Source organism: Takifugu rubripes, chromosome 4, assembly GCF_901000725.2.
Source record: "Takifugu rubripes chromosome 4, fTakRub1.2, whole genome shotgun sequence".
Classification (NCBI taxonomy): domain Eukaryota; kingdom Metazoa; phylum Chordata; class Actinopteri; order Tetraodontiformes; family Tetraodontidae; genus Takifugu; species Takifugu rubripes.
Genome location: NC_042288.1, coordinates 13,996,266 through 14,008,929, shown reverse-complemented (window position 1 = coordinate 14,008,929; position 12,664 = coordinate 13,996,266). Strand labels below are relative to the sequence as shown.

Here is a 12,664-nt window from a genome sequence, read left to right as displayed (position 1 = left end):
ATGAATAAGCGAGCGCCGCTAAAGGGAGAACGGGGCAGCCAGAGGATCAGCTGTGAGACGGATTGGGGCAATTCTGCCACAGCACCGGAGCCGGTCACACAATTTATTAAAATGTCAAATTAACATCCCGGTGAAAAATCACTGCGCAACAAAACAATAAGAAATGCAATTGGCCCCGTGGGAATAGAGAATTCACGCTGATAGCGGAAGCGTGGAAGTGTTTCCATGCATGCGTGGATTGTTTTCGGGCGTCGGGGGGGGGGGGGGGGGGGGGGGGGGGCAGGTGGCGGTGGATGCTTCGTCTGAAGTGAAGGAGAAGAGAGCGTGTTCCCACCGGCAACGCAATATGGTGCGATAGACAATAAGGTACAGCGGTTTGCAGGAGATGTGATCATTCTCTGCGGCGTGGTAGCGCTCTACTGAGAGTAGTTATGGTCTCCTGCCTTGGGGGGGTGGGGGGGGGGTTATTGACTTATGATGTGGAGAACCAGGAGGAGACGCTGACAGAAGTCAACTAGCAACTCAGGCTTGGCTATTATTCCGGGCAGGCAGGTACAAAACACAAAAAGGCACAATACTTCATTATAATGTGTTCTAGAAAGAAAGTCTGCGACTCACCGGGGGGCCGCCATCTCCTTTGAGACCCTTGGAAGAGGAAGGTGGGGAAAAAAAAAATCAGTTTACATCGTGAAGAATAAGTGGGGCGACAACACAGGAGTATACAAAACAATCCGGTGATCGTACGTGCTACACGGCGCGTGCGTTAGCAAACCTTAGCATGTGTGGTTGAAGCTTTAGGCAAAGCCAAACAAAATAAGATACACAGAGACACATATATATTTTCCATCCAGGAGGGTTTCTCAACGGCAGTTGGGCACTGATGGATGGACCGTGGGGAAAAGCATCCAGAGGATTTAGCGGCGGCGGCGGCGCCCCTGATTCACGCGCGAGGGGCATCGGCGCGTCTTATTTATGTCGTGGCCTCCGGTGGACTGTTATGTGGGATGGCGCCCCAGAGACCTTTTAAGTGAAAGTCTCCCCAGACCGGACCAGATTACAAACTGTCTGATAAGCGGGAGCAGCCGGCGCCGATAAGCGGCCCGGGTCAGAGTGGCTCGGCGCCGTGCGGCCCGCTTTGCCTGTCAATGAGGCCGCGCGCCTTGAGGCGTGCGAGAGACACCTGCTCGAGTCCCTCGCCGGCTCTATAACCAACCAGCCTGTGTTCTCCGGATGCGGCCGACTGTACCGAGGCCTCGGACGTGGAGATAACGCCGGAGAGCTGCTTGGCTAATTTATTATTCAGCTCGGCTAAGTTCTGCGGCTCCTCCAGTATCAGCACGCCTGCCCGCTGGCATCGCTCCTTCGGACACTGTAAAGGATTTGCTTCAGGCAGAGCAAAGATTATCCTTACCGGTGCACCAGGAGCTCCGGGGGGTCCTAAAATAGCTCCGCCGCTCTGAAAAGACACACTTTTTATTATGTCTAGATATTTAACAATATGGGTCAAAGGCATGGACAAGCATAGACTGCTGATAAGAGTGAAGGTGCTGTATTGTGCAGTGAGTGCAGCCTTTACCTGCAGCTTGTACAGCCCGCTCATCCCGTTGCCCTCCACGTAGGGTACACCCTGGAACACATTCAGCAGGAAATCGGTGTTCTGTGACTTTTCAGCACCGAGACCCCTTACAGAGAACGGCGCGCTACATCACGGGCAGTTGTACGCTATTAGTCCTTAAAAGGTGCATCAGAAAGATCAATAGCTCATTTGGGGAAGGAAAAGGGAATGCAGCAAATTGTAAAGAAGAGGTAAAATATGGTGGAAGATTGTCGCCGTTATCCTTGACCTAGCAGTCGTTTAAAGGAAAAAATGAACAAAAACACCCCCCCCCCCCCCCCCCCCCCCCCCCCCATCCCCCCACCACCAAAACAGCACCAGGGTTAAAAGATTCCAGTTTGGAAACAAGGCAACGGAAGCTTCTATTAGAACGTTTGAGAATATTTGTCCCTTGACAGGTAAGATTCTCATTTGGAAACAAAGAGCTACCTGCGCCCTTTTCACCACCCTCCCCCCCCCCCTCACCCCCTCTTAAGAAAGCGGGGTGACGGAAGGCCGCGGCAGATTCGAGGGCACCTCTGCTGAATTACAGATTTGCCTTTGGAAGAGAGCAAGCGAGGCGGAGAACAACTCCGCCATTTTTAATCGCGTTTGCGCTTAATGACGTTTTTGTGACGAGCTGAGAAAATACAAAAGCACTGATGCTCGTCTGCATTTAGAAAAGACTGTCAAGTTACAGTTGTGATTCCGGATGTGGAAAGGGACATATATTTATAATCAAGACCTAATTAAAACAATCCACCTTTATTTGATTGAGAGAAAACTTTTGGCTTCTTCAAAAAAAAGCCACATGAATAAAACTTACGGGAGGTCCTGGAAGCCCCGGGGTGCCAGAAGGCCCTTCAGCTCCCTACCAAACACAATCACAAGCATTCTTTTATCAACACATTCCCAAACTAATGTATGCCAATAAAGGGGAATTTATTTATTTAATTTGCCCATGTTAGTGAGTGCAATATATATCTTTTAAAAACAGGCAGAAAATCAGTAAAAAGGAACCTGGATGGTTGTTTGAAACAAGCAATTTGATCTGCACACACACACACACACACACACACACACACACACGCATTAGCAATATTAAATATAAAAAAGGGTATAAATCCTTACTTTTTCTCCCTTTTTTCCTGATTCGCCCATTGGCCCCGGTCTACCCATCAGCCCCTGCAAAGACAGCAGCATAATGAAATGGGCTTCAAGAAAAGATCTTAGAGAGAGAGAAAAAAAAGCACATGTCAGACCTGTGACCATAAAAGAGCACTTTCCTTTATGAGACATTGAAAGCATTCTGTATAATATTAGGTGACATAAAGGACGGGCTCTTACCGGGGAGCCTGCACGGCCACCCACACCAGGAAGTCCTGGAACTCCTGCGGGACCCTGAAGGAAGCATTGAATTATGGATTTGTTACCTCCCACCAAAAAGGTTTGGATTGCTGAGTGAGGGTTTATATATTTGTCAGCTTATAAAGCCTCAGTCGTGAAATAGATAAACTAACATGTGGAGCTGATCCTGTCTATCCCCCCCCCCCACTAGGGGACCTCTGAATTCCTCTAATGAGGGCCATTATTTTAAGTGCACAAAAGTTCGGTTGGGATACTTTAGAAAGAAGGTTGTGGGAGTGAAAATGATCGGAGCACAGCGCACAGGAAGTGCTTTTAATGGCTTCCTTTGAAAACAGACCTTCAACATACACAGCCTATCAGCCCAGCAGACGTTCCAGATTCTTTAGAATCCGCTCTCCTCAATGTCAAAGTGACTTCCATGCACCCGGATGATCCTGGATTCATTTGTGTTACTCACCTCATCACCTTTATCTCCCATTGGCCCTGGGAACCCTCTCTCCCCTTTAACGCCCTGCAGGAAGGTAAATCAAGTGAATGTTATTGGTGAGGTGCGGACCTCAGAAAGCTTCTTCCTCTCGTTGCACAAGACCCAAATCCACCTAACCCAGTTCGCCGCCGTGTAGCAATGTATCCATGGCAACAGCATCCATGGAGACCCCATACAGTAAAAAGCAGTCATGTTGTCACACAGAAGCTGAACAGGCTTTCAGAGGTGATCCTAAAGGTAATCTATAACACTTGTTTACCAAATGTAAACTCTCAGCACAACACCTTTAATTTAATACGTTTCTCATGCTGTTGCTGACAAACTGGCACAATGATTCATTTTTACTGAGCACAATTACGGGGGGGGGGGGGGGGTTCTACCTTTGGGCCTTCCTTCCCCGGGTTTCCCATTGGGCCTCTGATGCCTGGATCACCCTGTTTGAATAACAAAAGTCACATAATCCAGCACATTAGGTGGATGATTTGGCACGCTGTGCTGCACTCCCAGTACCTTTTCTCCGACAATGCCCTCCACTCCTTGCTCGCCTGGTGACCCCTTCTCCCCCTTCTGCCCAGGAAGCCCGGGGACCCTGGCCTGGCACGCGCTGCAGGCGTTCTGTCGGCACGGGCGAGACAGGAGGCAAAAGTGGTGGCACAGTTAGGACTTCATCAAGTTGAACTGGAGCGCTGCCCTTTATTATGTCGCCTCCCCTGGGTGGAGGACAAGACCCCGACTGACACAAACTCTTCTCTAAATGTCTGCCACGCAGAAATAATGCGAACCCCCCCGACGGCGCCTCCGAGAGCGTCCCTCGCGGAGGTGAGTGGTGAACTTTGTCAAACTCATTGACTGTGACATTTAAGTGAGAATCTTAAATATCACTGTCCCTGCAGTGGGGACGCAGGAAGCGGCGCCTTCCAGGTGGGAAGTGGTTAAGTTGGGGGGTATTAGCGACGGACCTCGAGTGTTGACGAAGCTCCTTTCGCATCAACAGTTCAGCCTGGAACACGACACGTAAATGAATCAGCTCGTCCTAATTATCGAATTATCTTTCAGCGAAAATGTTGGGACGCTTGAGTGAAAGCAGCTTTGATTAATATAAAGACAATGAATTGGATATGTTTAGTCTTTTATCAAAGGCACCATCAAGATTTTGAAAATGCTAATAGCAATGATGCTAATGTGCTGGGAGATTCTAATAAAAAGGGTAACAGAAAAGTGCGACGGCCACGGTTCTGCTTTTATCACGGCTACTAGTCCTCATTTGGTTGATTTGCATAATCCGCATTTTACAAAACGACCCTGGGCTTCAATGAGATTTGGAAAGATTTGGAATTTTAGAGATTTGAGTTGCAACATGAACACCATGGCCCACTGTCCTCATTGACTATGTTGTCCTCCTTCCTATCAGGTATTAAAATATTTAAAAAATTAAAATTGAGTTGGATCATTCTGTAAATTTCGTTTTATTTTTTATTTGTATATATATTAAATATATAATGGAGGCTTAATAAATGCACGATGCTGCATATTAGCATGCAGTTAAAGTCATGCCGCTGGTCGTCATTGTTATCGAAACTTTCTCAACTCGACCTTAAGGGGGCGCTCGAGTGCTTGAAATATGGCTCCAACCTGAAATAATCTTTCTGAATGTCACCTTTTAAATGACCAAACAACGGTTTTTAAACACCTCTCTGGGCACTCATGAACGTGTCACACTAATTTTGAGTGAGTGCACAATTAATTTTGTAAGAGTAAAGTTATAAATATAGTACCTTAAGCAAAGCACCCATGTCTCCAACAATAGGCAGAGCAGTCTATTAAAGAAACACAGAAAGAAAAACGATTAAACACTTTATCTTATAAATCTACACATTTAAAAAAAAAATGCATTTGATGGTGAACGCTGCATCAATTTATGCCTCAAGTTATAAGATAATTTCAAAGGAATATGATTTCTTCCCATGCTTTTCCTTTTTGTTTTATATTTTATTTGCACCGCTTGAGGACCTGGTTTAATAACTCTGCTGCGGGAGGAAAAACTCCCCCCCCCCACTCTGGAAAATATTGTTGCTCTCTGAAGTTGAGAAAAACATGAAAACCTGGAATATAAGTGCCGACTAGTGCAGATGAATGGAGTGACCTTGATTTCCAGGTGATCTTCCGCATTTCTGACTCACCCGTTCACCTGGGGGTCCAGCAGGGCCGGGGGGTCCTGGTCTACCGGGGGGGCCCTTTAATTGAGACAAAGAAAGGAGTTAGAGCTCCTGGCAATGACATCAGGCAGACATGCACGGATGCGGTTCATTCATCCACATTCCTCCGCCACGGAGGGCATTTGTGTCCAGGAGCTGCGATAGGTCACCCTCGTTCATCCACAGAAGGCAGCTGACATCCTTTTATACTTCCAGATGTCTTTTATCTGCAGATGTGTGCAAAGGTTGTCTCTCTTCACTCACCTCTCTTCCTGCAACCCCCGGAGAGCCGGATAAACCGGGGGCTCCGCGAGGGCCCTAACAAGACAGAAACACAGATTGTCCGACTGTTTAGGAACCAAACAGCTTGTAGGTGGTAAAATGATTAGAAAGCCACGGCATCAATCGGCTAAATAAACAGCCGCACGCTGCGCCTGCTTAGCGGTTTGATAGAACTTTCCACAGACCTCAGTTCCTGGCTTTCCTGGGGGTCCCACGGGGCCCTAAGAACACATCACACATCTTGTTAACACCAGCTGCCCTCTGGCTCTCAGGATCCAATAAAGGAATTGTGTTAGACACCTTTTACTCTATTGATTCTCTGCCTCCGACAATCCTTTATTTCAAAAATGGAAGCAGACTCACTCGCAATCAAATCCGTGCACTTCACGCTGTGCAGAGCATATAGGTAGCAGGCGGCCCGCGCTGCTCTCAGAGGGTCTTTAACCAAAGACGGAGCTCGTATTCAACCGCAACCACCGTGTTTTCAGAACCGGAGCCCGGATTCTCATTACAGGTTGCACTAAATAATAAATGTCGGAGACGGGCCCATCGATAGATCCAGGTACTCACAGGGGGGCCGACGACACCCTCTCCAGCTTCGCCTTTTTCACCCGGCTCTCCTGGCAGTCCTGGAAGTCCTCTCTCCCCCTGACAGAAAGACAAGCGACAGGACAGAGTCACGGACGTGTGGGAACACAGGAGTCAAGTACTCGCACTCTACTGGTACTCATTCCTGCCTTTTTCCATTTTTTGTTGGTTTTTCCCCCCCTGGAGGAGCATCAAGGCTGAGGAACGCGTGGTCTTGGCCGCTCGCATTTGCATCTTTATTATCTAATTTGTTTAAACTCAATGCTATGGATATTCTACATGTGTATCGGGGCCTTCAGTGAGCGCAGCATGTTTAATGCATTATTCCCTATTTTATTTATATACCTTGTACACACGGACATACCATTACTGCAGGCAGCGTGTGCTCGAGTGCCTGTAGGTATGTTAATGTGTAGTGGTAGTACTCTTAATGTCACATATAGAGGCTGAACCTATTTGCCAGCTACATAAAGAAAATGGAGAGAGGGATATACGACAGAGATGAGTCAAATAAATAGATAAATTAAATAAATATGGAGCTTTGGCCGTGCCGCGAAGAGGCAGTAAATAGAACCCGAGCATGTTTTTTCTATACATATAAATACCTACATTAAGTGCAATCTCCTGTGCAGATGTGTGTGTTGGTAATGCTCCAGTATTACGAGTCTTACCTTAGGCCCACGCGATCCTCGAGGAAGAGCCAACCCATCACTCTAAAAAGCAAGAGAAGAAAAAAGAATCACGTGCGCTCCTCAGTGTTTTGCTTTGAGGCCAGAGGTGCAGCTCCAAAAGGACTCGCAGAAGAGGATCCGAGCGACCTTCTGCAGGGGAGCAGAGCGAAGCATTGTAGGCTCCTTTTCAACAGTGTTTACAGCATTTGGAATATTAATATGCACATAAAAACACAGATATTGGCAAACCACAGAGGGTCGGGGAGGTAAAAACAAACGCTTCAAATCAAGGCACCGGGAAGGAAAAAAGAGCTGCGGAGTTAGAACGAGACTTGGGCCAAGGCCGATTTTATGCACATGAAAACATAAAAACCAAAACCAGACAAATAAATAAATAAAAACCATGGCCTGTTGATATATTCCAATTTTTATTGCTCAAAGGAGGTGGAAATGGTGATGTTTTATGGAAGCTATGGAGACTTTTACACAATCAGGTTGATTTTTTAACGTCAGTAGATGATTACCAGTAAACTGGACGCACATAAGCTGAATTTGGAAAAAGCCTCACGTCTTTGGGGGGAATTCACAAACTTTCAAGGAAGAATAAAGGATTTCTGAAGAAGAGCTGCAGAATTACACTTAAAGTGATGCTTGTTACTTGTGTGTACAATTAACTTCATAAGCTTTATCTTCTTTTCACTTTCTTTAACATAAAAAAGACAGGTTGAGAATCCATTATTCTGGAGTTCTTCAGAAATTCTTTATATTCTACCAGGCTATTCAGTTGCTGGCTCCCATATGTTTCTCTTTCAATTAGCTCAACATGCGTGTGACAACCAGTCATTAGGCCTTTGGAAACATTTCTTATTGACTGATCACACACACACACACACACACACACACGCACGCACACGCACACACACACATACACACACACACACTCACACACACACACACACACACACGTGCCTTTCCTTTTGCGATCCTCCATTGTCACGGCACCACATTAAAGAGCTTGAAATTCTTCTACTTAAAGGCAATATTTCCCCGTCGCTCTGATGACCTGAGCCTGGCACCACTTGCTCGGGGAGTAGGCCGTTGCTGCGCCCGCCGTTCACTTCAGCATTGCAACGCACAAACAAACGTGACCGTTGACAGCGATGAAGCACTCGCTGTGATTGTGGAGTGCAGCTTCTGTCACCTGGGGCTTCGGCTGCAGATGCAGCGCACTGGTGGTGACGCCATAATGAACGTCTCCATATGCAAAGCCAAGTTATAAAAGAAAGAGTGCTTCAATGGCTATAAGCCTTTAAGTGGGAGAATAGGTGATTATCCGCTGCCTGGTTTATCCAGAGGTGGATTACTGCGTAGCATTGGCTCTACATAATGTCGCGGCAGCTAAACAGCTGGACAAGCTAACAGCTGTCTCTGTTGCAGATGTTTGCTGGTGAAGTGTTTTCATAATCTCAAGTTTCTAGTCTCAATAATATATGCAAATAATAGGGGTTTCAAAATCCACACTCACCGTAAAGCCACCACCAGGCTCTCCAGGCTCGCCCTTAGGTCCCGGGGGTCCTTGTGGCCCCAGGCCGCCAGAGTCCCCCTATAGATGGAGGCATAAACATGTAAAGAGAGAAAGTAGCTTGAATATTTTTTTAAAAATCTAACTGGCTGCACAGGCACTGCGTGGACAAAAGTGTGAAGGTTGCTTCTTTTTCTGAAAACTGATTTTAACACGGGAGAAACATCAGAGCCCGACGGTGTTTTTTAGCACTGATACGGCTTCTCTAAAGCCCCCCCCCCTCCCGAATAAATATATAACCTTGCTCTCTGGAGCGGCCGTGTTCGTCAGACAGCGTCTAAATCAGTCAGATGGTCGTTGCTGCAAAAAGTTGAAGCCTTTTAAATTGATTGCGTGTTGTCAGTTCGCTACAAATTCCAATAAATCTCTGGGTTATAAACAAAACGTCTGACAAAGCCGGGTCAGATGGAACCGGTTAGTTGTGAGGGTTGCGACCTGGATTCCACCCACGAGGGGGAGCGTATGGTCCTCTACAAGTGTATCCTCCCAAAAGAGATCGGACCTATCGCACAAGAATGTCGGCGCGGCACTTTTCCTCGCCGAGGATTAACAGGAAGTAGGCAGGAAGCTCCACGGCGGGTGAGTGAGGCACAGAAGTCCACACTTGGCTTTAGGTTTCCATACCTTTTCTCCTCTCAGGCCATCTCTGCCAGGCGCCCCGTCCTTCCCAGTTGATCCCTGTAAATAGAGACACATCCATCACCGGCCTTCGCCTCCCCGCGCACATTTGTCTCCTCTTCCTCCCCCTTCCTCGCTGCTTCAGTGGCCTGCCATGTTTTAACATAATTTCTCTTAGCCAGGATTTATGAAATGCCACTTTCCCTCCCTTCCTGTGAGTAAAGACAGATGCTCATTACCAAAGCAGGTGGGGAGAACAGATTGGGACTCTGCCGTCCTTGCTGACATAATGCGCTCAGATTTGCTTCTTTCCACTAATTAAATCTTAAATTTCATTACTGATGGTGTGTGTAAGAGTTCTGGGTTCGTCTTTATTCCTCCTAGCTGCTATCTTTCCCTCGCAATGGTAGCAGGGAGAACGCAGCGGCGTCCAGTGGACTTACTGGCTCGCCTGGGAGTCCCGGAAGGCCCGTCTTTCCCTGTTGAGACACAGTAAAGACACAGTATGTAAAAATCAAACCTCTGTAACCAGAAACCTCCTCTGGATCTAGTTTGTGCGTCATGTAAACGTCCAGCATACACTACTTCCAATAAACGCAGGGAGAGTGAGAGCCCACTGAGGAGAATAGCTGCTCGGATAATGTCTGAATTTATTCACCAATATAAGAATAGCGGCTTTAATGTAGAGACAAGCTTATAACCGGCCGGCTCTGCTCTTGATTGTGTTTAAAATTGCTGCCTTTGTTTTCGCGGACAGACAATGACATCGTATTTACAAGGTTTGGCGCCTCCAGCAGCCGCAGCACATTCGAATCTTCCACGAGAACAGACCTTCCCTGATTTGCCACCTGTGTTGATGCCCTGCAGCCGCGACGACCCCGAAATGATGTTAGCAGTGTTAACTTTGCATGTTAGCGGCCTCTCAGCCAGGACTCCAGAGCAACAGGCCGGCCATGGTACGGTTAGGGAAACAGCGGACGCCTCGGTCCCGATTTGGCTGATTTCTACACTTTATTACCACAGCTGACATTAAAAAGGTAGAGTAAAGACTTGCCTCTGGGCCTTGTTCTCCCTTTGCTCCCAGCAAGCCCATGTTTCCCTGTTAACGGCACCAAAACAGAATTAAGTTGAAAGTACAACACAATAATAGAAATTATTTTTCTAAGTCATTCTCCTAAGAGATACTCTACAAAGCTTCAAGACCAATTGGATGTTGCTTTATAACACCTTAATAACTATATTCTGGGTATTTTCTGCCTCTTTGGCCCAGAGGGTGATTGTTGATTTACTGTGTGCTTGAAATGGTTAGTTTATAACACAATGTTACCTTGAAGCCTTGCAGTCCTTGAGCTCCTTTCTCACCCTGCAGGATCCAGAGCACATGGGTAACCATCATGTTTTTGCGAGCATAAAAGAAAAGTGTCAAGTAAGACACTTCTCCTGCTGACTGGTGCAAGTTTGGACCTCAAGGATCTTGCAGAAGTTGGCTTTCATATGATGTGAAGGTTAAAAACACAAAGTATTTCCACAGCTGGGTCCTTTGTTATAAGAAATGTGAATATAATCAGAGCATATTTATGACATATTTCGCCACCATATTAGTTAAACTTGTCCAATGTTTGTCTCAGAGCTCTTTCATTGGTAGATTCCTTTATGTGCTGTGTTAAATTTCTGTTTTTATTTTCAGCTTTACTGCCAGTGTTATATTATGTGCCTCGTAACTTATTTAGTCCTCCGGCTCAGGCCAAATTCTACTTGTCGAAAGCAAAAAAATGTACATTTTCCCCTGGCGCCGTGGAGACATTTTCATAAATAAGGCTTGTTGAGATGGGAGGGTAATAATTACCAGATCTCCTTTTTCACCCGTTTGGGTCCTCTCCTTTGTTTCCTGCCCAAACAGAAAGCAGAACACATGAGGAGGAGTCGCAGACCCAGCGGTGGAAAGCCTCGTGTGTGCTGGGACGGATGCTTACAGGTCCAGAGAGCTGTCTCAAGCCATGAGCTGTCATCACCTGCAGGTGGAAACAAAAGAAATGACGTCAGCGCTCTCCCAGCGCTCTCCACAGCTCCGCAATTACTTCATTCTCATAAGTGAGCCAACAACAGACTCGTGGTGAAAGCTCTCTGTGATCCGGAGCGGTTCTATTACCTTTGCGTTAAAAAAAGAGGCATTTTGAAGTTGAAAGAGAAGAATAACAGTGTTTTCTTGAGGCTTTGGAACAGAGCCTTCCTGCAGAATCACAATGCAGCAGCCACAATATGACGCAGGAGAAGCGTCAGCTTCCACCCACAAAGGTAGAGGTGAGGAGAGCGGAGGTGCTTCGACTCCAAACCCCCTAAAATATCTTAACTAAATCTCAGAAAATACCTTCAGCGATCAAATCAAAGGACACAACCTAAATTAAATAGGGAAACCGGAGCTTGGAACGGGGGGATTGCTCAGGCGTAAAATGCAGGAATCAAACCCCTCATTTGTGCTGAGCATCTGACACGGGTGCTGTGAAATCACAGGTGTGACGCGGGACGCGAGCACGCGCTATCTGTCGATGTCAAGAGAAAAAAACACTGCGTGATTTAGAACTCCACTTTAAGTCTACTGTAGGTAAATGAGTGTAAGTGCGAGTGTAAACAGGAAACTCTGGACTCCAGCTGACAATTGATTTTTATAACGAGCTAAAAAGAAAAAAAACGGGTTCGTAAATTGGCTCATGATGCGAGTGTTACTATAGCTGGACCGATGGTGATTACATTCCACTGCTGGAAGCATATTGTGTGTTAATAGCGGGTGATGCTGGCGCACGCCGTTACAAATTTTGATATGGAGCGATTCGTTGTAAACGGAGAAAAAAGGCTTTAAAGGGAGGCCGGTGTATAATGTATTAAAAAGTCAGCCAATCGGTCTCCAGACAAAATGCATTAATCTGTGAATTCCCCCCAGGACGGTGTGTATAGCACTATAAACGTTCGGCCTCGGGTGGGTTAGGTTTAATGATAAAAGCAGCATCTGTAGAGGTGAAAGCAAGGAGGCAGGGGGGGTTACAGAGGTTCACCTTGTGTTTTCCAGCTTCAGCCAACTTTGCCGCACGTGTCCTTATTTTGTTATTGATCGCGAGCACTTTGGGGAGCATTACTGGGGGCCCAGAGTAACCTTCAGTCTGACTGCAGCAGTGGAGCGTCTGCATAATCATTCAACCTCCAACCTGCAGACACTCGTTACTGACGGCTTCCTCGTCTCAAATGCAGAACAGCGCCTTCCCCGCGCCTTTGTGACCGAGCCCA

The 12,664-nt window shown here is 46.7% G+C and overlaps 1 protein-coding gene across 4 annotated transcripts in view; it reads right to left on the bottom strand.

Moving 5' to 3' along the window:
* Positions 1-12,664, bottom strand: part of LOC105416390 (collagen alpha-1(XIX) chain) — a 69,578-nt gene that overhangs the window by 12,904 nt on the left and 44,010 nt on the right. For all 4 annotated transcript variants that reach the window (XM_029835411.1, XM_029835409.1, XM_029835410.1 and 1 more), the window contains 22 exons: positions 11,359-11,397; positions 11,232-11,273; positions 10,713-10,748; positions 10,440-10,484; positions 9,829-9,864; positions 9,392-9,445; positions 8,711-8,788; positions 7,186-7,227; positions 6,497-6,574; positions 6,112-6,147; positions 5,909-5,962; positions 5,630-5,683; positions 5,225-5,266; positions 3,960-4,064; positions 3,830-3,883; positions 3,420-3,473; positions 2,942-2,995; positions 2,726-2,779; positions 2,421-2,465; positions 1,577-1,627; positions 1,412-1,456; positions 619-645 (listed from right to left, as the gene is read on the bottom strand). In XM_029835411.1, coding sequence (XP_029691271.1) covers positions 619-645; positions 1,412-1,456; positions 1,577-1,627; positions 2,421-2,465; positions 2,726-2,779; positions 2,942-2,995; positions 3,420-3,473; positions 3,830-3,883; positions 3,960-4,064; positions 5,225-5,266; positions 5,630-5,683; positions 5,909-5,962; positions 6,112-6,147; positions 6,497-6,574; positions 7,186-7,227; positions 8,711-8,788; positions 9,392-9,445; positions 9,829-9,864; positions 10,440-10,484; positions 10,713-10,748; positions 11,232-11,273; positions 11,359-11,397 — 1,125 coding nt within the window. The remainder of the gene's footprint in view (positions 1-618; positions 646-1,411; positions 1,457-1,576; positions 1,628-2,420; positions 2,466-2,725; positions 2,780-2,941; positions 2,996-3,419; positions 3,474-3,829; positions 3,884-3,959; positions 4,065-5,224; positions 5,267-5,629; positions 5,684-5,908; positions 5,963-6,111; positions 6,148-6,496; positions 6,575-7,185; positions 7,228-8,710; positions 8,789-9,391; positions 9,446-9,828; positions 9,865-10,439; positions 10,485-10,712; positions 10,749-11,231; positions 11,274-11,358; positions 11,398-12,664) is intronic.